This window comes from Eucalyptus grandis, chromosome 7 (assembly GCF_016545825.1).
Source record: "Eucalyptus grandis isolate ANBG69807.140 chromosome 7, ASM1654582v1, whole genome shotgun sequence".
Lineage (NCBI taxonomy): Eukaryota > Viridiplantae > Streptophyta > Magnoliopsida > Myrtales > Myrtaceae > Eucalyptus > Eucalyptus grandis.
In genome coordinates, this window is record NC_052618.1 from 48,372,466 (window position 1) to 48,399,000 (window position 26,535).

General features: G+C 40.8%; 6 protein-coding genes and 1 non-coding gene across 7 annotated transcripts; all 7 read right to left on the reverse strand.

The window, feature by feature from the left end:
* Positions 1–40: 40 nt before the first annotated feature.
* LOC104455748 (E3 ubiquitin-protein ligase MPSR1) lies at positions 41–958 on the reverse strand. Its single transcript, XM_010070484.2, has one exon. The coding sequence runs from the start codon at positions 488–490 to the stop codon at positions 200–202; it is 291 nt and encodes a 96-aa protein (XP_010068786.2). The 5' UTR covers positions 491–958; the 3' UTR covers positions 41–199.
* A 2,287-nt stretch (positions 959–3,245) lies between these two features.
* Positions 3,246–5,502, reverse strand: LOC104453944 (ribonuclease 3). The gene is made up of 4 exons (XM_010068604.3): positions 5,335–5,502; positions 5,076–5,231; positions 3,734–3,932; positions 3,246–3,658 (listed from the first exon to the last, which is right to left on the reverse strand). The coding sequence occupies exons 1-4, from the start codon at positions 5,440–5,442 to the stop codon at positions 3,435–3,437; spliced, it is 687 nt and encodes a 228-aa protein (XP_010066906.1). The 5' UTR covers positions 5,443–5,502; the 3' UTR covers positions 3,246–3,434.
* Positions 5,503–8,377: 2,875 nt separating this feature from the next.
* On the reverse strand, positions 8,378–10,538 carry LOC104453945 (ribonuclease 1). Its single transcript, XM_010068605.3, has 4 exons — positions 10,227–10,538; positions 9,957–10,112; positions 9,128–9,326; positions 8,378–8,810 (listed from the first exon to the last, which is right to left on the reverse strand). Exons 1-4 carry the CDS (start codon positions 10,329–10,331, stop codon positions 8,590–8,592), a joined length of 681 nt encoding a protein of 226 aa, XP_010066907.2. The 5' UTR covers positions 10,332–10,538; the 3' UTR covers positions 8,378–8,589.
* A 3,108-nt stretch (positions 10,539–13,646) lies between these two features.
* On the reverse strand, positions 13,647–15,834 carry LOC104453946 (ribonuclease 1). Its single transcript, XM_010068606.3, has 4 exons — positions 15,494–15,834; positions 15,221–15,376; positions 14,395–14,593; positions 13,647–14,081 (listed from the first exon to the last, which is right to left on the reverse strand). Exons 1-4 carry the CDS (start codon positions 15,593–15,595, stop codon positions 13,861–13,863), a joined length of 678 nt encoding a protein of 225 aa, XP_010066908.1. The 5' UTR covers positions 15,596–15,834; the 3' UTR covers positions 13,647–13,860.
* Positions 15,835–15,969: 135 nt separating this feature from the next.
* Positions 15,970–18,805, reverse strand: LOC104453947 (pentatricopeptide repeat-containing protein At2g02980, chloroplastic). The gene has a single exon (XM_010068607.3). It carries the CDS (start codon positions 18,692–18,694, stop codon positions 16,883–16,885), a length of 1,812 nt encoding a protein of 603 aa, XP_010066909.2. The 5' UTR covers positions 18,695–18,805; the 3' UTR covers positions 15,970–16,882.
* Positions 18,806–18,813: 8 nt separating this feature from the next.
* On the reverse strand, positions 18,814–18,887 carry TRNAT-AGU. Its single transcript has one exon. It is a non-coding gene; the product is annotated as a tRNA-Thr (tRNA).
* A 464-nt stretch (positions 18,888–19,351) lies between these two features.
* Positions 19,352–21,279, reverse strand: LOC104453948 (amino acid transporter AVT1I). Its single transcript, XM_010068608.3, has 3 exons — positions 21,154–21,279; positions 20,246–20,853; positions 19,352–20,169 (listed from the first exon to the last, which is right to left on the reverse strand). Exons 1-3 carry the CDS (start codon positions 21,242–21,244, stop codon positions 19,651–19,653), a joined length of 1,218 nt encoding a protein of 405 aa, XP_010066910.2. The 5' UTR covers positions 21,245–21,279; the 3' UTR covers positions 19,352–19,650.
* Between the last annotated feature and the right edge of the window lie 5,256 nt (positions 21,280–26,535).

Genomic DNA, 26,535 nt, shown 5'->3' on the forward strand with positions numbered 1-26,535 from the left:
GCATCGAGTTTGGACTTGTTTCTAGGCAAGCGTCTGAATCTTTTCAAGAATGGCTACCGGCACTACGATTACCATTGAAATAAATTAAAGTCGTATAGCGCTGTACAATCTACATAGAATGAAAAAGGAAACGAAGAAAACAAGAAAGAATCTTTGACCCAATTCGCCGCTTATCGCGATCAGGATCGCCTCTAGAAATCTAAGAAGAAGAAGGAGGAGGAACGCGATCGTCACTGTTGCCGCCACCGACGCCGAAAGCGAAGCTTACCCAGACTCCCCCTTCCCGCTTCCCGCCCGCCTCCCCTTCCTCGACCGGCATCTCGTACCTGCACACGGGGCACGTCCCGTGGAGCCCCAACCACCGCTCGATGCATCCCCCGTGGAACCTGTGCCCGCACGGCATCTCCCGCGCCGTCTCTCCGGCCGCGACGCCCTCCAGGCAGATGGCGCACTCGCACTCGCGGCCCTCCTCGACCTCCACGCTCGGCATGGCCTCGACGGACGCCCTCGACGCCGGCGGCCGCCGGCCTTGGCGCCGCCCGCGGGGTCCGCGCCGGCCCCGACGACGACCAGGCTCTGGGCGAACGGGTTGATGAGGACAAACCGCGACTGGGACCCGGCGGCGGCGCCGGCTTCGGCTTGGTCCGGCGGCGGCGCGGGGGTGGAGAAGCCGAGGAAGAAGGGGAGGACGAGGGTGAGGGAGGCGGCGTCGGGGGACGACTGGGGAGCTTCGGCGGCCATTGATGGCGAGCGAGAGGCTAGAGATAGAGAGAGAAAGGGAGTAGATTTTGGATTATGGGGGATGAGAGAGATCGCGCAACGGAGGGAGAGGTTATAAGGGGGAAGGAGTTGAGAGACATGCTGGAAGCCTGTGGAAGGATCTGGAAGCTGCGCAGAACGTTGAAGATGGTGTACAAGGGAGGAGAAGAAACGGGCCGAAGGCGAAGCAGGTTCGGGAGCAAATTTCCCCCACCTCGCGAGATATTTTCTTGGGTGCGGATCGGCTGCGGACGAGAGTACGGAAAGGATTCGTGTGGGGCCGCTCTCCGCGTGTCTAGATGGGCGGTGCGGGTCTGGACCGGCCCGCTCGCTGGATTGGGCCCTGATTTGGAGTCATGGACGGCCCATCGAAGTCGGCCCATCGAAGTTGGGTTCGTAGGAACTTTGATCCACGTGTTTTCATGGTGGGGCTGCTATTGAGGATTTCTTCCTTTGTTCTCTTTTTTTTTTTTTTTGGTAAAGGGTAAATATTTCCTTTGTTCTCTTTTAAGGTTCGTCTTCGACGATTAAGTAAGCTGGAAAAGAAAAGAAAACCGTGGCTTAATTCACCTCTATAATTTATGATTGAGGTGATGGAATAGCACTTGATTGGTTAGGATATCCATACTTGGCTAAATTGTTGGCAGATACATGAACTACTCGAGCTATGAGAGGACCGAGAAATTCCAATGGATGTCTGTTTGGCGGCGTTTTAACCAATCTCCGAGATAAGGGAGGGAGGGGGTCTGGGAAGATGGCACGGGTTGCTACGGCGTTGATTTACTTTATTGTATTTTGTTAATTCCAAGCCAACCATAACACATGTAGAGTCGAATCAAGAGCACATAATCAGCAAACATTAGGAGTCATTTGGTTAGTTAAATCTCAAGAGACAAGACTACATTAGATTGAGTAGCTTTCCCTCGACTAAATGTCTAAAATTTTGACAAAATCCATCTAAGTATAAAGGAACACATATGGTTTTAATTTGGCTCACTCATACCTTAGAAGGGATGAAAATTTTAACTCACTTCGAACATGGTCCAGTATTTTGCGAGTTTTCCAATGGGAATGAAGGTGTATACACATTCTCCTAGCATAGGAAGTTGCACTAATAATTTAGCCGTGTAATTAAACATAGCCCACTGTCTCATTATCTTTATTGTTCCTTGGGTACACGGAGCCAACATTGTTATCTCCTCAAAACTATATGAGTATCAACTTCATAACTTCTCATTGATTATAACCAAGATGCTTCATGTAACTGACAGTACTCAAGATTTGTGAAATGCACTTCTAATGTAAAGTATGGAATAAGGAACTTGGGGGCATATTTTTTTTTTCTTGAAAGTTTGAGGTGTGCAGGAAAAGTATAACCATAAACTTTGCTTATTGTATGTCAAATCGTATTACAATTTTCTTAATATATTTCTTGGGAAATATGCAAGACACCGACAATCTTGCTATGCAAAATCTCAATACATAATAATTTCTTTGCAACACCCAAATTGCTCATCTCAAACTCAGCACTCAACGCCGCTACAACACATCAACATTGGGCATACGACTAGCTACTATTAACAAGTCATCAATATATAACAATATGAAAAATCAAAGATCTATCCTCCAATTTCCTAAGGTAAGCAAAGCTATTCAAGTAACGTGTGTTGCTGTATTAGGCTCCCAAGGTCTAAGCAATAGCAAATGGTTTGCGAAGGACCGTGGTCCAGCTCCTAGCCCTCGGTTTTCCTTTGCTTCAGATCTGAAAGTGAAGGCGAATAACCCTAAATCCATTTGTGAACCAGCTAAATTTTCATTCCTTCAAGCTTTCCGCATGGTATGTTGAAATGCTCGAAATATTCACACTAGGGTTTGCTTAGAAGTTGCGCCAAGAGAGGGTGAGACGGCACTCACTTGGTTTCTCATTGGATACCAAACCATCCATCACATCTCCATCATCATCTAACAAGAATTTACCTGATCTCCTGCTGAGAATATCAACGCAAGAAGCATCAGCAACATCGTCCTCATCCCCATGCTTCTTTTAGCCGTGGACTACTGAACGATCGAATGAAGCGAACAACGAATGACGTGAAAGTTGAGAAAAAAGCTTAAAAACTAAAGGCGAGAAGGATCACGGAGACAGATGGCCGGCTAGGATTTAAAGGGTAGATTGGGATTACCGTAGCTATCACTACATAAGGTAGAGATGAGCTCTTTCTTAAAGCGAGATCTAGATATCGACCAACTTAATAAATCCAAAACCTGAGGATTCCCACGAACTGTACCGAATATTCTTAGATCGGACGTGCATTATTTTATCTTGTGCGAAACGCCAAGCAACCCAGTTCCCTGCAAAATTTAAGACTAACATGGAGCTGGGACCACGCGTGCCTTGTCGGACGGGCATGGATATCAACACATGAATGACCCTGAAGAACTATTCCTCCTCCAAAGAAAGCTCGGCCACTGTCGTCTTTCGAATCGTTAAAAATAAATTGAATTCATCTCAAAGATACAGCAGAATATTCATTTTTATCCGTAAATTACAGTGGTTCGGCTTCAACACGAAAATAAATCAAGCAGCTATTCCGAAAGAAAGGCAGATACAAGTCAGTCCGATGGATGGACAAAATTATTTGCTTTGGCTACAAATCAGTCCATCAGTGCCCTGATCAAAAGGACGGAAACTGGACCTGCGAAGCACACCTACCCCTGGGCAAGACGGGACATTCAATGAGCTCCGATCCCGAAGTGTCCACACAAACGAATATCTGATAAATCTGACTGTTGCCTGATGAATCCTTGTTGCATTCCAATCCAGGTTCGAATCCAATGGCCTCCTTGATTGCTTCTTTCACGCTGTCTATGCTATAAAACTCGTTGTTTGGCTTGATTCCTGCACAAGAGGTTTCTCGTTAGTCACAGACTCGGTTACTTAGAAGGAATGTCTACGCAATTTCATAAACCTTACCAGCGTTTTTTAAATTTTGGAGTAGGTTCACTTTCTCTTTGAGTTTGAGGGCTGCTTCGAAATACTCGTGTTGGTCGAGTTCAGACTCGGAGCAAGTACCGTGCTTATCCCATTCATGTGTCCAGAACTTGGTGTCGTCACTGCTTGGGCATGTCAACGATGGCCAGTTCTTCTCCAAACTGCCAATCAGATCGGAAATCTGTGCCATTTTCCAAAGACAACATGAATTCATCGGACAAATTATCTACATCAGTACCCAAAATCAACATGTTCCTTGGCTGTATTTTCTTTTTTCAATATATATATCATGAAGGAAAATATTTAGATTTACTAGACTCGCTTATGAAATTGATTCTTTAAGAACTTAATTCCCATCGTCGGTTAGGTTTAACATCTTTGTATGATTTTACGAGTTAGTGTTTAGAAAAGTGATCGATCAAATCCATTTCGACAGACTGAACTTTTCAACTCTAGTTCACCATGGTATTATGCGATGCGAGCGACTACAGAGTTTTATATAATCGAAGGTCAACTTCTCAATGTCCTCCTTGTTCATTAAACTCAGCATATATCATTGCGTGCATCAAATATTCGTGAAAAAAGTAGCCCCAACTAGCAGTATCAAATGCCGGTCAAATAAGCAGGGAGAGACCTGCCGTTCATGACTTCATGTGGCACAGATGCACTCCAATCAGAGAATATCATGTTGTGTCAATTCCATACACTTATGTGATCTATTGTGAAGATGAAACTCGCTAGAGCTAGCAACCATGTATGAATCTTCAACTTATCCTGACAAGTGTATAATAATAGATCTGGATGGACCAAATGACAAAAGGATCGATCTCTGTTGATCAATCTACGAGCTGCATAGGCGTTCACCTTTCCATTCAATATCCAGAGTTATGTATTTTGCGATTCCTAGTCCTGCGTGACCGGCGGACAACGATTGCTGATCACACTACTTAGAACATGGGCGTGAATCGAATCATCCAGCATGAAGTGGTTGAGTGTACGATCAAAAATTGTTAGGCTCGAGCTTTCCCCATTTAGTGTCTTTCGATTTGGTGAAACCTATTCTTTTTCTTGTTGCAAAGTCCCATCAATTCTCTCATTTCACGATGCATATTTCATTTCTAGTTGCCCTGGAATTATCTTCACCATCTTTATGATATGCCCTCAACTCTAGAAACCTAAAATTATTGCCCTATTTTTTGTCTCAAGCTAAAGTTTTGAGTTGAGGAAATTCTTCTTGCCAGATCCATTGAGATGGTTGACTAAATTCAAGTTCAAGAACTGTATATGCATCAAGTCATGGAAAACAAGAAAAAAAGATAATTACCTCAGATTTTTCGAAAGCATTATCATTGTTACAATTAGAAGGGTAGGTGCCATCATTGTAGTTAGGCCACAGTCCATGGATGCTGAAATCTGCTGCCGGCTTTCCTGTTTTCGGGTAGCAGCACTTACGCTTTGTATCGCAGTACGACCCTGGCCACTGCATAAGATCATACAGGACATCAAACATCAACCCAAGAAAGAGAGAAAACGTGAAAAGAATCAAACAACACGAGAGACACAAAAAGTTGAGACTATCTTACTTGCTGAACGAAATAGAAAAAGTCGAAATCGTCCGCAGCACAAAGAACAGACAGACATTGTGTTGCCAAGACTGTTACGATGATCGCAAATGAAAAGTTGGCCTTCATCCTTCCCTCTCTCTCTCTCTCCTCTCTCTCCCCAAGGTTCTGTGAAAAGAAAATGAGCTCTTGAACTTATGAAACAGTCTAATGTTAAACAACTGTATATATAGGCAATAATGTAAGACCAAGAACAGGATATGCCGTAGGGTATATGCCTTTGCAACCCCATTTTTTAAATATGATTTAGGCGCGCTTAATTGATTCCACACCTTCTTGCGTCCCGGCTTGGTATTGCAGGTAGGGTTAGCTGATAAGCTGGAATCTAATTACGTGCTGCGTTCGAGGAAACCGAGTTCAGAGGTAATACTATTTGTATAAGTGTAATGTTCGAGAAAACTGAGTTTTTTGCATAAGGATAGGTTCCCACTTAGATCGAGACACGAAGTTATTCACACATAGATAGAGACAAAGTCGAGCGCGTTGACGTGTACAGTTTAAATTAGCAAGACTCATAAATTTTTTATGAAATTTTTAATTGATTGCATTCTATTAGTTATCGACTTTGTTTTGAATTATTTACGAACACATTTGATTTTTTTTATTATTTGCCAACTTTCCTCATTGCTTACGGTCTTTGTTTGCATTAGTTAGGACCGCCTTAAATATACTAGCTCAACTACCAATATCAATTAGAGCAACTTCCTCCCTTTTATCCGATTAAGTTACCAATTAGTTTTGGATTGTCAATTCTTATTAGTTTCCAACCAGGTTCATTTTTTTTTTTTATTTACCAACTTTTCTTATCTTTTACTAACTTGTACATACTTTTCTTAAGATGTCTTAAAGGAATGGAAACTTATGTGAAATTCTTGACATCAATTTTAGTGATTTGTAAAATTTTCTCCTGTTGAATTATCAACTAGTTACGATTTTTCAATTTCCATTATTAGATACAAGGCTATTTGATTTTTTTTCCTTTAATTTATCAACTTTTCCGTCGGATTGCCTAATCGGGCAAAAAGTTGTTTTATATTGCATCTTATGCGTAAGACCTAATTAACAAGTCTCCCTTTAGTTTGCAAACCTTCCACGTCCGGCCAACTTTCCCTTGACCCAAAAGCGGGGCATCCGATCAGAATAATCGCATATTTTCACAATATCAAACAGCTAAGATAACATGCCATCATTTCACTGAAAATTATTATTAGTTTGCTTCTCTGAGAAGTGTTATAAAAAGTTCGATATAATTTCTCCAGATCCTATCTGAGTTTGATTGCATCTAAAGAATCAATGCTCATATTTTTGTTTCACGAAAAATGAATGATTAGGAAAATATTTTTCCAATCGCATGTATCATTTATAAAAATAGACAGATGAAAAATATTTATATTATCCATGAAAATATTTAGACATAAATTGTCGTTGACAATGAAAACTTTTTTCGTTAACTAATTATTTCAAGCGATACAAGCAACTATCTTTAGGAAAACTTTTTTCATCTTTTTGGCCGAACAAACGGATCCTGATTATGTTAGTCACATTTAAGAAGACTTCATACGGTCATTGCATCAATCGAACACGCACTTCACACATTTAAGAATCAAATGAACCACCGATTTCTTGCTGCATATTACTTCTAACAGCTATCCCAACATATCTAATTATTGTTCTTTAAATAATTAATTGCAGGATGAGAACAAAAATATGTGCTGCTCTCTATGATATAGCAGATATATATTTTAAGCACAAAGTCCATGACGAAAGTATTCCGAGGTGCATATTTTCACATTTGGATATATAAACCGTCATTGATATCATTATAGTCGTAGCTTAAAGGAGAGTGGTGTAGCTTATAGCACGAAGTCTTTGCCTTAATCCCTTTGCCTCCTTATCCGTTGGTAGAATATAAGAAAAATTGGTAATTTGCAAACTGTCAAATAGAGCTGGTAATTTCATAAAAGTGAGGAAAACTTACCGAGAAATGATGTGAAATCAAGTAATTGATAATCTTTTTATTGACAATTCTTTTTTTATACTTAAACTTCCTTTGTTTTATGGAAATTTAATGATTTAGAAACTATTTTCCCAAAATGATCATTTGTATCATTTGAATAATATTAGTCAATGAAATATGTTTTTATAATCGACAACAACTTATATTTAAATGTTTTCGTGAGTGATGAAAATATTTCTTGTTTATTTATTTTTGTAAGTGATACAACTGACTTTTTTTAGAAAAATTATTATTCGAATCATTCGTTTTTCACGAAATGAACAAACCCTTACTAATGATTCTTTTTCAAATTCAAGATTAAATGTGAACTAAGGGTCCATTTATTTCATGAAAAATGAATGATTTGGAAATTATTTTCCTAAAAATGATCGCTTGAAATATTTAATTGATAAAAAATTCTTTCATCGCGACAACAATTTATACTTGATTCCTTTCATCGACGATGCAAATATCTATTGTTCATTTATTTTAGTAAGTGATAGAAATGATTATTCTTAAGAAAATGTTCTTCAAATTATTCATTTTTCATGAAACAAACACACTTAATCACTTATATTGCTTATGTATATTTTCATCATCCGCAAAAATATTTTAACTTAAATTGTTGTTGATTATGAAAATCTTGATATTGACTATTTATTTCAAGGAATATAAGCAGCCATTTTCTTTAAAATTATTTTTCTAAATTATTTATTCTTGGCGAAACAAAGGGGGGTCTAATTTGTTAATTATTTTCTAAATTATTCATTTTTTTTTTTTTGTGAAATAAAGGGAGTTTAATTTGGAGGTGGGGATCCTATACGTATTTGTGTTTGTTATGGTTACGTTGGACGGTCCTTAGATCAAAAGGAACCAATTGCGTACAAGCCAGACGGCCCAGAACCTCTTTCGTTCGCGAGACGCCACGTTTCTTTCCGGCATTTCGGTTCAAGCGATGCTCAGATGACATATGGTCTAACAGCAAGGAAAACAAAAAGGACATGGCCATTTGCTGAAGAGGCTACATTAGCCATGTTATTAAAAGCCCTTCTTAGGCTCGCTTCTGCAGCTTGAGCTGTAACAGTGACAATACCATGTGAATGAACAGGATGGAGTCACGTCGTTCCGAAAAATTATGCGAATGAAGCAAAGAAATAGAAGCTCGTAACCCAACATGACACAACACGACACAATACCGCACACAGGCATATATTTAAGTTCTAGAAAGAAGGGAACTCGATCTCTGAAGAGCATGTGCCCTTAGGAAACACGGGGCATTCAATTAGATTGGACCCAGAAGTGTCGACGCACAGGTAAATCTGGTAAATCTGGTAATTCCCAGATGAGTCCTTGTTGCACTCGATCCATGGAGTGTACCCTGCTGCTTCCGTGATCGCGTCCTTTATGCTCTTTAAGCTGTATGAACCTCCTGGTGTTATTCCTGCAATTGACACATCAAGGAGAGATCAAGCGACGAGTTGACGTCTTAGGAAGTAGGTCGCAGTGGTCATGTGAAAGCATTGACTCCGTCACTTATGGCATATCGGTGTTAGAATAACCGGATCAAAAGGAACTAGCTGTGTCGCACCAGACCCGACCAAAATCAAGAGGTCTGATCCGATGATACGTAGAAATGGAATTAGTACAGCAGAGGGTTTTTTACGCAGACCACTATTGTTTTAGGGTCAATTCGACCTCATCTCATGGCTTTTAAATTCAGAAGTTTTTGGGTTGCCACGTAACAAAACATATGATTACCTGCGCTTTTCAGTGCTTGGAGGAGGTTAACCTTCTGTTTGAGGCTGAGAGCCGACTCGAAGTAGGCGTGTTGATCAAGGACAGACTCCGAGCAGGTACCGTGTTTCTCCCATTCGTGCGACCAGAACTGTTCACCATCGCCGCTTGGGCATGCCAGTGTTGGCCAGCTATTCTGCATGCTACTTTTCAGGTCTGATACCTATAAACAACAGGGCAAATGCGAAATCTCAGAGCTCTGTTTACAATCAATTAACAGCAATACTTGCTGATTTGCTATCTGGAAGACCAAACCATTCACTTGATTGCTGGTGTAAATAAGGAAGTTCGTTTTAGAATTTTGTAATGTATTGCTCTGGTTGTTGAACTACGTCACACCCGCCGCATGCCATACTTTCTCCTAACAAGCAGGACGGGTCACTGGGTATGTGTGGTTCTTTCCTTGTGTCAAATTCAGGGACAAAGAGTCCTAGATCGTCAGGCAACCTTTTACTGCTAGGATGTCTTTACTTCTTTGTTCTTTCCCTGATAGAGTTGTAAAGAGTCGACACCCAAAAGGACACAAAAGGAGCTACCACTTCACCAGAAGAGAATTAAAAATACCATCGTCTTGTCCTGTTAAAAGCATTTTTTGTACGCCTTTGTTTGGGTTTTCATTGTGCATAGTTATCATCATCTTGAAATAGCTAGTACTAATACCGGAGTAAGTTCAGCCACGGCCCTTTTTGGGTCGTGTCAACTAATAAGTCCACCCCTCCTAGCAAATTTCACACATTCCAACAAGAAAACAATTCAGTGTACGATATTGTCTAGAACACTGGGGGGCACGTACCTCAGACGGATTGAAGGGGCTGCTCGAATCGCAGTTGGAAGGGTACGAGCCATCATTGTAATTAGGCCAAAGCCCATGAATCCCGAAATCCGCCGCTGGCTTCCCAGTGGTTGGATAGCAACAAGACTGCTGTGTGTCGCAGTATGACCCCGGCCACTATTCATCACAAGAAAACGTCGGTTACAGTCAAAATCATAAGCTTCTACGGGCATAAGTGTGACTATAGGATCTAAACAAATGTGAAATCACGAGTCGAGACTCAAAGCTCACTTGTTGAACAAAGTAAAAGAAATCAAAGCTCTGCGATGCAACGTGGACCGCTAGGCACTGTAGTAACACGAGACTGATCGCAATTGAACATTGAAACTTCGTCATCTCCAACACCTCTCTCTCTCTCTCTCTCTCTCTCTCTCTCTCTCTCTCAAAGAGGGTGCTTGATGACGATGAAATGGTGAGATTGCAATTAGGACATGAATGCCAGCAATGGAAGGGAGCTAGATTTTATAGACAAGATAAAGTTTTTGTTAGGAGTATCCGAAAGAGCATATGCTCTGATTTCTCGCCAGAAAAAAAAATTAAAATGGTCAAATCTCTCCGCCACATGATTGAGGCAACTCGTCAAATGTGTAAAGGTGTCTCCATGATTCTTAGGATTTCGGCTCTTACCCCATCATTTATCTATTCCAGTGTCATCAATGAAGAAGCAATCACTATTGTTCATCAAAGGTACGATGGAATGAACACGCCCGGAAAGGTCGGGAAATCTGGCCTCTGTTCACACAATTGACACTACTATCAATATATTCATGTAATGTCGGAACAGGTGGCAGAAGCTCAGTGGAAGCAAAATAAAGCCTTATCCATGGTGCTCATGATGGCCATTTCGCAGCTTTCAGACTAGAGCTTCATCTGGGATCATCAGCTCAGTGTCATCTTCATCAAGGAATCTTTGGACTGAACCCGTTGGCGTGTTATAGCAGCACGAAAGTCAAACTAGGCGCTGGCACAGAGCGCTGATCTGATTTATGTATTCGAAGCATCGTCATCAGCAGGCGAAACCGGTTCACACACGCCTGTGGTTGTTTCTACATTGCAAACCTGGCCGCTGAATTGGCTGATCTTCTTAACTTTCCACGGAAGTTGAAGTAGGCGCTGACAAATGGCAGAATAATCTTGATGGTATCATATGTAATGCGACGTAGATTCTCATATATAATCCAAAACAATTCTGTATGAATGTAGCTCTGAAAATTGTAACTTCTCTAAACATTATTTTGCTCAAACTAGTATTGCACAATAGACTTTCAGATTACAATTTAACAAGCACAATTTGCATTTTGAAAAACCCTTTTAATTTAAAATCCTTTAAACTTTCCTAAAGGCTTTCCCAAAAATCCAACCAAATGCACCCTTAATAGATCCAAAACTTGAGAATATCTATGAAACTGTAACAAATATTCTCTGAGCGACTTACTCACTTTTATCTTATTAAGTTCCCAATTAGTTTTAGGTTATCTTTTCCTGTTAGTTTCTGACTAAGTCATTTTTCTTTTGATTACCAACTTTATTTTCTATTGTTTACTAAATTTTACTTACTGCTCTTAAGATGTCTTAAATGAATGAAATTTTATATGAAATTCTTGACATTAATTTTAACGATATATCGATTTTTCACCAATCAAGTTATCAACTAGTCATCATTTACCAATTTTCATTTTAGTCAAATACAATGGTTATTTGATTTTTTTTTGTTTTAATTCATCAACTTCTCTATTGGATTACCCAATCCGGCAAAAAGTTGTTTTATATTTGCATCTTATGCGTGAGACCTAATTAACAAGCCTCCCTTTCGTTTGCAAACCCTCCACGTCGGATCAACTCTCCCTTGACCCAAAAGCGGAGCATCCGATTAGAACAATCACATATTTTCGCAATATCAAGCAGCTAAGATGAGATCATTTTACTGAAAATTGTTGTTAGTTTGCTTCTCTGAAAAGTGGCATAAAACGTTCCATATAATTTCTCCACATCTTATGTAAGTTTGATTGCATCTAAAGAATCGATGCTTTTAAGATCACAACTTTTTTTTTTTTTTTTGTGTTAGTTTGCAGAAAACGAAGGATTAGGAAAATTTTCCTAATCATTGGTGTTGCTTATAAAAATGAACGGATCAACTACACATGAATATATTAAGACATAAATTGTTATCGACAATGAAAACTTTTTTCAATTGACTAATTAGTTTGAGTGATACAAGTGACCATCTTCAAGAAAATAGTTTCAAATCATTTGTTTTTTCTTCGAATAACAAATAGACCCTGCTTATGTTAATTGCATTTAAGAAGACTTAATCATACGGTCATCATATCAATCGAACACATATTTCACACATTTAAGAATCAAATAAAACCACCGATTTCTTGTTGCGTGTTGCTTCCAAAAGTTGTTCCTACATATCTAATTGTTCTTCTATAAAGACTTAATTGCTGAATGAGGACATGTGCTATCTCTATGAATTAGCAGACAAATATTTTGAGCACAAAGTCTTGGACGAAAGTATTCCTATGTGCATATTTTTCCATTGGATGCATAACCGTCATTGATTTCATTATAGTCATGGCTTAAAGGAGAGGGGCGTAGCCAATAGCACCAAGTGTTTGCCATAATCCCTTTGCCTCCTTATGCGTTGGTAAAATATAAATAAAAGTTGGTTAATTGCAAACTGTCAAATAGAAGTGGTAATTTCATAAAAGTGAGGATAACTTACCGACAAATGATATGAAATCAGGTAATTGATAATCTTTTTAACAACAATTTTTTTTTTTATACTTAAGCTTTGTTTATTTCGTGAAAATTCAATGATTTGAAAAATTTATTCAAACGATCGCTTGTACAATTTAAAATAATATTACTTAATGAAATATGTTTTCATTATCGATAATAAGTTATATCTAAACTTTTTCATGGATGATGAAAATATTTTTTGTTAATTCATTTTCATAAACAATACAAATGATCTTTTAAAAAAAAAAATTATTCCAATGATTCATTTTCCGCAAAAGAACGGAACCATTATTAATGATTCTTTTTCAAATTGAGGAATAAATGTGAATTAAATGTTTGTTCGTTTCACAAAAATGTATGATTTGGAAATTATTTTCCTAAAAGTGATCACTTGAAATGATTAATTGATAAAAATTAATTTCATCACGACAACGATTTATATCTAAATCATTTTATTGATGATGAAAATATCTATTGTTCATTTATTTTAATAAGTGATAGAAACAATTATTTTAGGAAAATATTTTTTAAATTATTTATTTTCCATGAAACAAATACACCTAATCACTTGTATTGCTTACATATTTTCATCATCCACAAAAATATGTAGACATAAACTATTGTTAATAGTAAAAATATTTAATATTGACTATTTATCTTGAGCAACACAAACTGTTGTTTTTTAAAACTTATTTTCTAAATAATTTATTTTTTCGCAAAATAAATGGAGCTTAACTTGCAGGTGGGGATCCTATACGTGGTTGTATTAGTTACGGTTACGGTGGACGGTCCTTAGATGAAAAGGAACCAATTGCATACAAGCCAGACCCTCTTGAGAAAGTTCACGAGACGCTACGTTTCTTTCCAGCTTTTCGGTTCAAGCAATGCTCAGATGACATAACGTCCGCAGCAAGGAAATCAGCGTAGACATGGCCATTTGCTGAAGGGGCTACACTAGCAATGTTATTAAAGGCCTTCTTAGGCTCGCTTCTGCAGCTTGAGCTATAACAGTGACAATGTCATGTGAATGAATCGGATGGAGTTGTGTGAATGAAGCGGGGAAACAGATGCTTATAGCCCGACACAACACGACACCATGTACAGCCGCATATTTTAAGTTCTAGAAAGAAGGGAACTCAATCTCCTTAGAGCACGGGCCCTTAGGAAACACGGGGCATTTGATTAGATCGGACCCAGAAGGGTCGACGCACAGGTAAATCTGGTAAAGCTGGGAATTCCCAGACGAGTCCTTGTTGCACTCGATCCATGGAGTGTACCCTACTGCTTCCGTGATAGCGTCCTTTATGCTCTCTAAGCTGTATGAGCTTCCCGGTGTTATTCCTGCAATTTACACATCAAGGAGAGATCAAGCGACGAGTTGACGCTTTAGGAAGTAGGTCGCAATGGTAATGTGAAAGCATTGACTCCGTCACTTATGGCATATTGGTGTTAGAAAAATCGGATCAGGAAGAACTACCCGTGTCATACCATACCCATCGAAATCAAGAGGTCTGTTCCAGTGATACCCAGAGAAGCAATTAGAACAGCAAAGGGTTTTTACAGACCACTAATTTTTAGGGTCAATTCGACCTCATCTCATGGCTCTTAAATTCAGAAGTTTTTTGGGTTGCTATTTGACAAAACGTATGATTACCTGAGCTTTTCAGTGCTTGGAGGAGGTTAGCCTTCTGTTTGAGGCTGAGAGCCAACTCGAAGTAAGCATGTTGATCAAGGACAGACTCCGAGCAGGTACCGTGTTTCTCCCATTCGTGCGACCAGAACTTCTGGCCGTCACCGCTTGGGCATGCCAGTGTTGGCCAGTTCTTCTGCATGCTACTTTTCAGGTCTGATACCTATACACAACAGAGCAAATGCGAAATCTCAGAGCTCTGTTAACAATCAATTAACAGCAATGCTTGCTGATTTGCTATCTGGAAAACCAAACCATTCGCTTGATTGCTGGGGTAAATACGGAAGTTTGTTTTGGAATTTTGTAATGTATTGCTTTGGTTGTTGAACTAAGGCACACCCGTCCCATGCCATACTTTCTCCCAAATGAGCAGAGCGGTCACTGGGAATGTGTGATCTTTCCTTGTGTCAAATTCATGGACAAAGAGTCCTAGATCGTCACACAACCGGTTTCTGCTAGGATGTCTTTAACTTAGACTCTTCGTTCTTTCCCTGCTAGGGTTGTAAAGAGTCGATCCGAAAGGATAAAAAAGGAGCCACCACTTCAACGGAAGAGAATGAAAAAACCATTTTTTTGCCCTGTTAACTGCATTTTTGTACGCCTTTTTTCGGGTTTTCATTGTGCATAGTCATCATCATCTTAAAATAGCTAATACTAATACCGGACTAAGTTCATCCACGGCCCTTATTGGGTTGTGTCAACTAATAACTCCACCTACCTGGCAAATTTCACACGTTCCAACGAGAAAACAATTAAGGGTACGATATCGTCAAGAACACTAGGCACGTACCTCAGATGGGTTGAAGGGACTGTTCGGATCGCAGTTGGAAGGGTACGAGCCATCATCGTGATTAGGCCAGAGTCCATGAATTCCGAAATCCGCAGCTGGCTTCCCAGTGGTCGGATAGCAACAAGACCGCTCTGTGTCGCAGTACGACCCTGGCCACTATTCATCACAAGAAAATGTCGGTAACAGTCAGAATCATAAGCTTCTACAAGCACAAGTGCGGCTTTAGGACAGAAGGAATAAATGTGAAACCTCGAGTCGAGACTTGATACTCACCTGCTGGACGAAGTAAAAGAAATCAAAGCTTTGCGATGCAACGAGGACCGCTAGGCACTGTAGTAACAGGAGACTGATCACAATCGAACATTGAAACTTCATCTTCTTGGACACCCCTTTCTCTCTCTCTCACTGGAGTCTCCAAGAGGGTGGTTGATGATGATGAAGCGTGATTGGAATTAGGACATGAATGCCAGGAATGGCACGAAGCAAGATTTTATAAGCAAGATGGACGTTTTTGGTAGGAGTATCCCAATAAGCATATGCTCTGATTTCTTGCCAAACTTTTTTCATTTATTAATAATGAAATCTGCGCGGCATGATTAATGCATCCCGTCAAGCGTATAACGATCTCTCCATGATTCTTACGATGTCGGCTTTTGCCTCTTCGTTTATCTATTCCTATGTCATCAAGTGAAGAAGCATTCATTACTGTTCATCAACGATGATATGATGGAATGAACACGCCCGCAAGGTTCGGAAATCTGGCCTCTGTTCACGGAATTGACACTACATTAATACATTCATTTGATGTCCGAAAACGTAGTAGAAATTCAGTGGAACCAAAACAGAGCCTAATCAGTGGCGCTCATGATGGCCTTTTCGCGGCGTTCAGACTTAGAGATCCATTTGGGTTCATCAGTCCACTGTCAGTTTCGTCAAGGAATCTTGGACCAAACCCGTTGGTGTGATTAGCTCCATGAAAGTCAAATTAGGTGCTGACACGTAACGCTGATCTGATTTATGCATTCCAAGCATTTTCTTCAAAAGGGAAAACCCGTTCACACCCGCTTGTAGTAGCTGTTTCCACATTGCAAACCTAGCCACTGAATTGGCCGATCTCCTTAACTCTCCACAGAAGTCGAATTAGGCGCCGACAAATGGCAGAATAATTTTGATTTCACCAATAAGAGAAGCACGAAAACTCCCAACCACCGTGAGGTCGACCTGTTTTATATATTGTAGAAGTATTGTCTTTAGTAGGCAAAACCCTTTCACACCTGCTTGGAGTGGTTTTCCACATTGCAAACTTGGCCACCAAATTGGCTGGTCTTTTTTGACACTAACAAGTCATTTGTACACACACCAGACCTGCCTCTGAACGACAATCGCATCTATTCATCTCCTTCGAGGAGAGGAGAGTTCTTGCAGTAGAGAGAGATGCTCCGGTTTGCCATGCATCGAAAAACAAACTTGATTCGCTCCTCTGTATCCCGGTCCACAAAAAAAGAACAGTCGCAAAGGCAAGCGCAGAGTAGCAATCCGGGTGTCTGAGGTAGGCATGTACACCAGTATGCCCTTGCCTGCTCGGGAAATTTGCTTTTGTCAAGTGGTATATCACAAGGCACACACTTGAGTGACATTCATCAAACCTCCATTGGAGTAAAACTACCAGTAATTGCCACAAGAGCACTCTCCGTCTTTGAAATGATGGAACCGTTGAATGTCTCTAAGAATAATCTGCCTGCTAAAGATCAGAGAAACGAGTTTGGCAGCAGAGTGACAGTCCCTGCACACTCGGAGATTCTTGACCACGCGTATCATCGTCCCTGGGGGAGTATTTAGAAGGCCAAAAGCGATGGCTAATTTCTCGCTGTGATATCTAAGGGCGATCTCTTTGTCCTTCTCATCCATGTTCGCGTGACAGACTAGAGAAGTATCAGGGACATACCCCACCAGCTTCAGCTCTTCAATTAACTGGTCGAGTGCGTGGCGCAGAGATGTTGAAACAGAACGAACTCCATCCCCTGAAAAGAATTCATGCACTACATTGTCCACCTCTATGGAGCTACAGCCAGGAACTTTAACCGCCCCTTGTTCGTTCATCATTTTCCTTAATAAATCGACCTCCTCCCATTTGCCAGCTCTAGCACACATGTTTGATAGAACCACATAGTCCCCACCATGGGTATCCTCTAGTTCGAAAATTCTCTGAATGACCTGCTTCGCCATATCAATGTTGTTGTGGCTGCTACAAGCAGACAGCAATGTTCGCCATAGTATTGGCGTGGGCTTAATTGGCAACTCATGTATGAAATTGTAAGCCTCATCTAATCGGCCTGCTCGTCCCAGCAAGTCCACCATGCATCCAAAATGCTTGATCCCGGGATCAATCCCATATATGTTCTTCATATCGTAGAAGAACCTATACCCTTCCTCAACCAATCCAGTGTGGCTGCAAGCATGCAACAGCCCCAGAAAAGTAATATCATCAGGCGATACTCGAGCCCTTACCATCTCTTCAAACATTGATATTGCTCTGGAGCCATGTCCATGCGATGCGTAGGCCACGATTATCGCTGACCAAGCCTGTGTATCTTTGATCTTCATGCTCTCAAACACGGATATCGCATCCTCTAAACTCCCGCACTTTGCAAACATATCTATCACCGCTGTGTTCACCTTCACGTACTCATCCAAACCGTGCCTCTTCACATACTCGTGAACCCATTTCCCGAGCTCTAATGATCCCAACAATGCACAAGATGAAAGAACGCTCAGGACGGTCACATCATCAGGCCTCAGATTGCTCGCTTGCATTTCTCGAAACAACGCTAACGCCTCGTTGGGCCTGCTACTCCGAGCATAACCAGTTATAATCGAATTATACGTAACCACACAGGGATCAGATATCTTATCGAAGACCCTTCGAGCAGCATCCACGTCGCCACACTCGGTGTACATATTTATAAGAGTGGGCGGCACATAGACATTGTGGGTCAACCCGAGCTTGACGGCGAAACAGTGCAACTGTTCTCCCTCCGCCAACGCCTTGGCGCCGGCACACGCCTTCAGGAGCGACGGGAAACTGTAACCATCGGGAAAGAGGCCGAGACTCAGGACCCGCACGAACAGCGCCACCGCCCGAAGCGGGTCGTCCCCGCGGGAGTACCCGCGGAACATGGTGTTGAAGAGGGCGATGTCGGGGTGGGGAATTTCATCGAACAGCTTCTGGGCGTGGGCCATGGAAGCATCGTTCGGGCATCGGGTGCAGAAACTGACGAGCTTGTTGACCACGGAGGCGTCGTGCCGGAGATGGGTCTTCAAGGCGAAGGCCTGGATTTGCTTGAGCTGCTTCAAGGAGTTGCATTTGGGTAAGAGCGAGAGCGGGTGATGACGAGCCGAGAGTGCAGAGGCCGAGGTCGGGTCCTCTTTCGGTGGATGCGACGTGCTCAACGGTGAAGGCGAAGCCGTCGCCATGATCGGAGCAGATGACGCCGGAGATTGTGGGTGGAAGACGAACGAGAAGCAGATGGATAAAGATTTTTGGGAAAAAAGACAGATCGGAGAAGAAGATAAAAAAAGAGACAGAGAAAGGTTGCTCTCGTTGAGAGTCGAACTCAAGACCTCCCGCTTACTAAACGGGTGCTCTAACCAACTGAGCTACGAGAGCTTGATGCGACTTTTTTTCCTCTTTTCTATTTTTCCTTTTTGAGCAGTACCTTTTTCATATTTAATCGAGGCAATTGGTACTTTTTTCTAAGTTAGAAATAAGGTAGGGTGATCAGTTTCGGGGTGAGAACCGAAAACTTCCTTTGCTTCCATGGACTCACTTGAGAATCGAATCCACTTCGAAATGTCTTCACTTAGGAAGAGGCGTGAAACTTGAGAGCGAGCGACAAGGTTGGAGGCTAGGGGAAACCGAGAGTGAGAGTGATAGAGGGAGCGATGAGGCTAGGGGTGATCGAAAGTGAGAGCGAAAGAGGGATAAATGAGGCCAAAGGCCATCGAGAGCAAAAGTGAGATAGGGAGACAAGGCGGCGGGATGAATGAAGTGAGAAACCGAAAGGAAATTAGGGTTTTGATATGAAAAGTTAAAATATAAAAACAAAATTTTTTTTATATATATGTACCAGTTCTGTCTCGTTGGACAGCTCAACACTTGGAACCAGACTACTCACTAGTTTTAATAAATTAGAATTATGAACTAGACCGGCTATCATGAGAATCGTTAATTTTGGGCAGTACAAGCATTTCCTTATTTTTTTTCCCACACCCCAAATATAGGGGCACACCTAAAGGGTTTGATACCGATGACTCTGGAAGTACTTAATCGACTTATATCAATTTCAAATAAAAAATGTCACAATTTTATAAAGAAAAGTTCTCGATTCTCTTGCCTTTAGCTTTCGATTCCTCAAATGAGTTAAATCGTGTCACTTTCTCAAATTTTCCATAATCTGTTTCAAAGAAGAATAAGTACCCACAACACCGACGAAAAGCCCGACCAATATGATCCCAACTATAACTCCGATCTCTATCCTACTCTTCTTCAAGCCTCTGTCGATCTTGAGATAGCAGAAGCAAGGCAACAGTATGGACACCGTGACGCTCAGGAACGAACCTGTGAACGCCATCACGTAGCCAAAGAACGGGATAACCAGCGCCACGATGACCGTGCTGACGACGATGACCGTCCTGACCAGCATGCTGATGGGCCGGCTGTCGCGCAAGGGGCAGGTTTCCTCGAGCGCCGTCGCGATCGGGTTGATGATGACTGCGTACTTGGTGAGGGGATTGATCAGCGTAGTGCAGATGGCGATCTTGGAGCTCATCTTCCTGATGGGGAGATTCAGCGTCACTTGGGATTTCAGGTGCTCGCCGTACATCAGGTAGCCCAGGGCCGCCATCGACCCGTACGTGGCGGTGCTCGTCAGGAAACAAACCAGCAGTACCTGCACTTGCGCATCAGGCAATGCGAAGGGAAGAGCATACTGTAATGCAGAGATAGGGAAGAGAATACATTTGTACCTTTGAGAATTGACTTCGATCTTTCATGGAGTTGCAGAGAGTGGGAAACACTGCATGGCCACAATAGCAAAACGCAAACAAGCTTATGGTAGTCGGTATTCCACTCCAATTCAGAAGCGTCCCTTCTCCGTCAAACCCCACACCATCAACCGCACCAACCCACAACACGCACAGGACCAATATAATCGAAGCCAAGACGCCTCCGACTGACAAATAGGCGAGAGTACCCAAGCTTCTCAGCCATGTCGTCGGCAGGACCACAAGGCTGGCCAGCAGGACAAACCCTTGCCTGCCCCCGATTTTCGAATGGCCCAACTTGAACTCTTGGTTAGGGAACAGCTTGTCGAGGTTGTCGCCTTCGAGTATGAGGAACTCGACCGCGACCAGATAGAGCTCGAGGTACATGAAGACGCATATTACGGCCCTTCCTTTGCGCCCGAAGGCCAGTTCGCCGATGTCGGGGTAGGTCTTGATGAGGGGGCTCGCGTCCATGCAACGTTGCAGGAGTAACCCCGTGTACCAGCACAGGATTGCCACTAGGAAGAGAAACGTCAAGCTCAACCATCCCCCTTGAGACAGAGCAAAAGGAATCGACAGTATCCCAACACCTGAAAATCGCGGTGCCATTTATTCCGACTGAAGGCGAAAAGAACTAGGAATTTTCCTACATCTATAATTCACTCTAGGAAGTCTCATCGCTTTTTTATTTCTTTGACTAAACTTTTCATCAGAACATGTTGTGCCATATTAAGCATAGTTCTTAGGGAGGTCGTTTTGGACAACCTCCGGTCGTCAAACGGGTGTCTGTGGCACTACGGTGCGACGATAAGCTTATAACATGTCGATCACCTAGCACTCGACATGTTATGCACAAGAGAGAGAGAGAGAGAGAGAGAGAAGAGAGGGACCTGATAAGGCATTGAGGCCATTGAAACAGGTCCGGAGGAAGGTGGTTCCTTTGCCGTGCGGGAGCGGTGCTCTATCGAGTTGAGTCTCCATTTCCTACTCTTTTTTTGGGTCACTCTCTCAGGCTGTGTTGCACCCAACTATTGGCAAAAAAAATTGACCCTTATATAAGGAACTGGAAAGAGACTTTTGCCTTTTTTTCTCGCGATGTGGGGGACAATCCTCCATTATTTGCCTTAATACGACTCTCTAGCTCACGGGGAAGTATGGAGATAGTGAGGATGAGTAGATTGTCATTCGGGCTCCCAGCAATTGGCAGAGTTTTACTTCACTCGTTTCCTTTTCTCCATCTGCATAATTTTTTTTATGTGGCAACACAGAATTTTAGCTTATTCCCAGAAGTAGCTAACCTAACCCCACTCATAAGCTAGAATAATAGCGGAAAAATTATTTCAAAGGACGCTTTACCGGGCATTTAGTGCATATAACATTCGTGGATGATTTGGCTTGTTATGCTTATAAGACATTCGATTAAATGAAAGACGCCTTTGACAAAGTTTCCACATTCAGAGATTTACCCGTAAAACTTAAAGTTCTGAATGATTTACTCATATAACTCTTGTGAAGTGGGCTATTTTGTTGGCTTCGGCAAGAAAACAATCGGCGCTCGAGCCCTTGTTTGTCGAGGACCATGCACCTAGTTTAGCATGTCCTCGGTGCAAGTGCGCTCATTCGTCTGCTCCATCAAATCATGCGAGTTTCACAGGAGGATCCACGATTTACCATGATCGAAATGGATGGGATGGACTCGCATGCTCTGGACATGTGCACAAATTGTTCAATACTTATATGTGGCTGCTTAGCCATCCACGTGGATAAGCATATGAGGGTCATTGGATTGTTCGTACATCATGTGCATTTCTAAATTGGGGTTGATTTCTTCATTTCGCCAATTTCCAGCTGGAGTGCCGCGGCCGCGGTGAACGTCATTTAGTGGGAAACTAATAACTCGGTGGAACACAGTGTACTCGGAAGAGGTATTTTCACCTTTGTGATTTAAAATTATTTTGAGTGATTATGTAGCTCACCGTGCTGACAGTGGGTACGTGACGAATACTCCATATTGGATTGTCCTTCTTTTTCTCGACAATTTTATCTTTTCGAGGAAAACACTAATTCTTTTGTCTAATTCATGCTTGCGTGTCCTTGGGTTATGCCGATTGATTTCTCGACCTTTAGAATTATTGAGGGTTTTTTAATTGCCCAAAAAGTGCTTTGAATATACAAATAATATTATGATCTTGATGGAGTTGGACATGGATGATTTCATTTATATTCGGAAAATAGAATCAATGATAAGATGATATCTTGTTGGGTATAATTGGGCATTTATATTACGAATTGATAAGAGAGGTGATAGAAATAAATGCATTTTTTTATTAGCCTGATAAAAAAAAAGCAGTAAATTAAAGAAAAGGACGGTACTTTGGTTATTAATTTAGAAAAAAAGGAATGTCTTAGCCAAAATAGGGGTGGAAATAGTGAGAAGAAAAAAATGATTTAGAAAACATTTTTCAGAAAAATGATTACTTTGATTGTTTACAAAAATGAATGAACCAAAAACTTTCCTGTCGCTTATAAAAGTATTTAGACATAGATTGTTGCCGATAGTAAAAACACTTTCCGTTACCTGATTATTTCAAGCAATAAAAATAATTATTTTTAGAAAAATATTTTTCATATCATTCATTTTTTTGCGAAACAAATGGAGCCCTACATTATGCATTATTCATTTTCTTTTTTTTTCTTTTGTGAAAATTATTTTAGTGAAAAATACATAACTTAGTTTTCATTGCACAACAAGAAACGCACCTGTATTTGTGGACATGCAGATTACATACCCCTGCTCCACTAAAACGACATAATTATCCTTCCTTGGGTAAACATCCCAAAAACCCTAGCATCACACAATCCACGCACCCATTTCAACCCAACTTCAACTCCGCCCTCATCCGCCGGCCACCACTACCCCCGCCATCTCAGACAACATTCAATAAAAAAACATCACCTTTAGGTTGATGGATAAATCTGAGCAAAACCTATTTTTTTGTGTTATGAAAAAACACAAATTTTAGGTTAAGAGACAAATTTGGCCTGATTTTTTTTTTTTTTTGTCTTATATAAAAGCACCAACTTTGTGTTAAGCGACAATTCTTGCCTCATTTTTTTTTTTGTTTCAAAAAAATCACTAACTTTCACTCCTGTCCAAAATCTAACCCCTACCGCTAATTTTCTATCTGAAAGTTAACCTTATTTTAGGAGAAAATGTTCTAACCTTGAGGTTGGAATATCTCATCCATGGTTTCTCTTGATAGACAATGATCTACAGCTTCATATTACAACAAAATGATAAAGTCTAGCCATAGAAATTCAATATGGAGATTTTTTTACTTGCTAGCAAAGTATAGGAGACGACACAGTTTCACCGTTATTCTTTAAGTTGTGGTTTTATTTATTTATTTATTTATTTATTCGGAGGAACCAGCTTGCACCGACAAAGTCTGTAAAACCCCTAGTGACGCTAGCGGGGAAACCACCACCCCGACGTCACGCTTAAGTCACCATATAGTAGCTAAGATTGCCTCCCCGCCGTCAGGGGGGATTCGAACCTTGGCCTCCACCGGGAGGTCCAAGGCCCTACCATCCACGCCATCGCGGTCAGTGGTTTCTTTAAGCTGTGGTTCAAACAAGAAAACAATGGATGGTGTTAGCCAGCAAGTGCACGTGAATTTATTGATAAGGACAATCAATGAATTTAAGTTAAGGGGGGCCAAATTTAGGATTTAAGTGAAAGTTCGTGAATTTTTTTCGAAACAAAAGAAAAAATTCGGTCAGAATTGTCATTCAACCTAATATTGATGTTTTTTTTATTAACAAAAAAAAAGTTTGGATTAGATTTGTCACTTGACATAAAGTTTTTGCCTTTTTAAAGACAAAAAAAAAAAAAAAAAAAAGTTTGGGCACCATCGTCTTGGTGGCCGCATTGGCTCGAGCTCCCTCCTTCTCACAAAAAGGGAGGAGTTTGAATCCCAGTGTGGTCGCTTGAGGTCTTAAGTGTGACGTCGTGGTGGTGGGTCCTACGCTAGCGTCACCCCAGGTTTACGTTGTCAGTCGTCGGCTTACGACGGTTCTTGGTTTACATTGCCAGTTGTTGGCTTACGGCGATTCCCGAGTCACAAAAAAAAAATATACGCTAGATTTGTTCATCGACCTAAAGTTGGTGTTTTTTTTTTTTTTTTTTGTTGGAATTAACCCTTAGACAACCTCATCAATGCTGCCTGTCCCCACTCGGCGCCGTCTCTCTCTCCCCTCCCTCCCCGTGGCATCGCGACTGTCGCAAAACCCTTTGTTAATTTGCACGGTTTGCATTCACTTAATCAGCATGAGCTGCATCATGCGCCGTACGCTCTATATACTCGCATATACGATAGTCGCTACTTTACTGCAGGTGGTTATTTCATAATTGGGTGTAGATAATTCAGCCGTTGCACCTTCGCAAATGTGTTCATATCCTACAAAGTCAGAGAAAAGGTTATGAGAGGACGAATCATCGACGCTTGCTTGCTCCAAAGGAAAGGCGCCGGTGCCTATACGGTACACAGGGCTCATAAAGTACATCCGATGAAGTATTCGATAATATCTCTTACACCGCATGTAAGAAGAAACTTCAAAACACTTGAAAGCATAAAATTCGGGCATGTGTCGTTAGATATGTTGCGTGCCGCCGTGAAATTGGAGCTTCCAATCAATTTTTATATTTCCCCAGTAGTTTTTGGATATAGTTGAAACGATGTTCCCCTCTGGAAAGCTTGATGGTGCACCACCCACTTTCTTGTGCATTGTGTGATGTAGAGTGGGCTTTATCCATCTTTCTTTTATACTTTTCCTTTGAATGAGGGGAATGGACCAGCATTAATGTAGGTCTTTGACTCGACTGCACGGATAGGTATTTTTTTTGGGATAACGACATGTATGAATCCTGAATCTTAGTGAAATATGTAACGTAGTTCTCGAATTTTGAATTTATTCAATATCGGTTCTGAATTTCTAGTAAATATTCAAACTAGTCCATAAACTATATGAAAATAACTAATGTTATCATTCTATTAATTTAGGAACAATAATGAACATCTTCACATAGTTCAATAATTTTCTTGAACATGTACTAAAAATTCAAAGATCACATCGAACAAATTAAAAGTTTAAGGATCATATTACATATTAAATTATATATCCATATCATTTGTGCTGTTTTTTCCTTTTTCATTTTGCTGACTTAATCCAAACAAAAATGGTGTTTTCTCTAGAAAGGTAGTATTTTTCGAAGGTAGTTTTTCCCCCTCCCTCTCACAAGGGAGAAAATTGGAGTTTTGGCAATTTACATGCAAAGTAAATTTCGTAGATAATATAACATATGTTTGAGAAATCTGGAGATACTCTAAAACTTTTTTATGCATTTGCTTTTAAAGATATTGCTACCCTACGAGATCTTAAAATTCAAGTTAGATACCAGAATATCCATTCTTTTTTAAAAAAGCCTTTTTCCAGCTGACGTGTACTTTATTAGACTCGTGATCTTATAATAAAGAAAAAGAATACTTTTTTTTTTTGGTCAGAAAATAAAAAGAATACTTGCATGAAGGAATCTTAGCCAAGCTTTATTGCCCATTCTCGTGGGCTCCTACCGTATATTCCAACGTACCAAAGCTGTTGTTTCCATGCTCGCACTATACCAAAAGGCAATAGACATGAGAATAAAAAAGGTAAAGATAATATTCTCTTCCTCATCTTGGCTTTGGATTTGTCATCAAATCAAACTTCTTTTCATTTTCAAGAATCGCACACGACGAACACATGGTGATTTTATAGACAAAGAGAGGGCGGCTAAAGTAAATTACAAGAAATTTTTACTTTCACAAGGAGAAATTTAATTGTTCATAATGCTAGTTTCTTGGGATAAACTCTAGCTCGTGTGAGACGAAAAAGACAAAAGGACCCAAAAGCATGATCTATTTATATTTTTAGATCTTTCGAATTTGAAGTTAGATGTTACATAAAGTTAATTCAAAATAATTAATTAGCGTCATCCAATAGTTCGCAACGCTTGCAAGAACAATGCAATGCATTATATTTCTATGTTGGCCAGGAAAATTTTATCATAGGTGTTTCGCACATTTTTTTCTTAGTAAAAACCAATCAACATTTGTATGAAAAGCAGCTCTTGACTTTAAGGAAAAAGAAGTGAAGGCTCATATGGTCATGGGAAAATGAATATATAAATTTTTGGTATTGGATGTTCGCATCATCCCTCACTAGTTGTGGTG

Coding starts and splice junctions, on each gene's coding strand:
- LOC104455748 (XM_010070484.2), bottom strand. CDS start 490: ATGCCGAGCGTGGAGGTCGAGGAGGGCCGCGAGTGCGAGTGCGCCATC.
- LOC104453944 (XM_010068604.3), bottom strand. CDS start 5,442: ATGAAGGCCAACTTTTCATTTGCGATCATCGTAACAGTCTTGGCAACA. Junction 5,232..5,334: donor TTTTCTATTTCGTTCAGCAA/GTAAGATAGTCT, acceptor GATCTTATGCAG/TGGCCAGGGTCGTACTGCGA. Junction 3,933..5,075: donor ATGCTTTCGAAAAATCTGAG/GTAATTATCTTT, acceptor AAAATGGCACAG/ATTTCCGATCTGATTGGCAG.
- LOC104453945 (XM_010068605.3), bottom strand. CDS start 10,331: ATGACGAAGTTTCAATGTTCAATTGCGATCAGTCTCGTGTTACTACAG. Junction 10,113..10,226: donor TCTTTTACTTTGTTCAACAA/GTGAGCTTTGAG, acceptor TGTGATGAATAG/TGGCCGGGGTCATACTGCGA. Junction 8,811..9,127: donor CCAAGCACTGAAAAGCGCAG/GTAATCATATGT, acceptor TGTCAATTGCAG/GAATAACACCAGGAGGTTCA.
- LOC104453946 (XM_010068606.3), bottom strand. CDS start 15,595: ATGAAGTTTCAATGTTCGATTGTGATCAGTCTCCTGTTACTACAGTGC. Junction 15,377..15,493: donor TCTTTTACTTCGTCCAGCAG/GTGAGTATCAAG, acceptor TGTGATGAATAG/TGGCCAGGGTCGTACTGCGA. Junction 14,594..15,220: donor GTCCCTTCAACCCATCTGAG/GTACGTGCCTAG, acceptor TGTTGTGTATAG/GTATCAGACCTGAAAAGTAG.
- LOC104453947 (XM_010068607.3), bottom strand. CDS start 18,694: ATGGCGACGGCTTCGCCTTCACCGTTGAGCACGTCGCATCCACCGAAA.
- LOC104453948 (XM_010068608.3), bottom strand. CDS start 21,244: ATGGAGACTCAACTCGATAGAGCACCGCTCCCGCACGGCAAAGGAACC. Junction 20,854..21,153: donor TGGCCTCAATGCCTTATCAG/GTCCCTCTCTTC, acceptor CGCGATTTTCAG/GTGTTGGGATACTGTCGATT. Junction 20,170..20,245: donor ATCGAAGTCAATTCTCAAAG/GTACAAATGTAT, acceptor GCGCAAGTGCAG/GTACTGCTGGTTTGTTTCCT.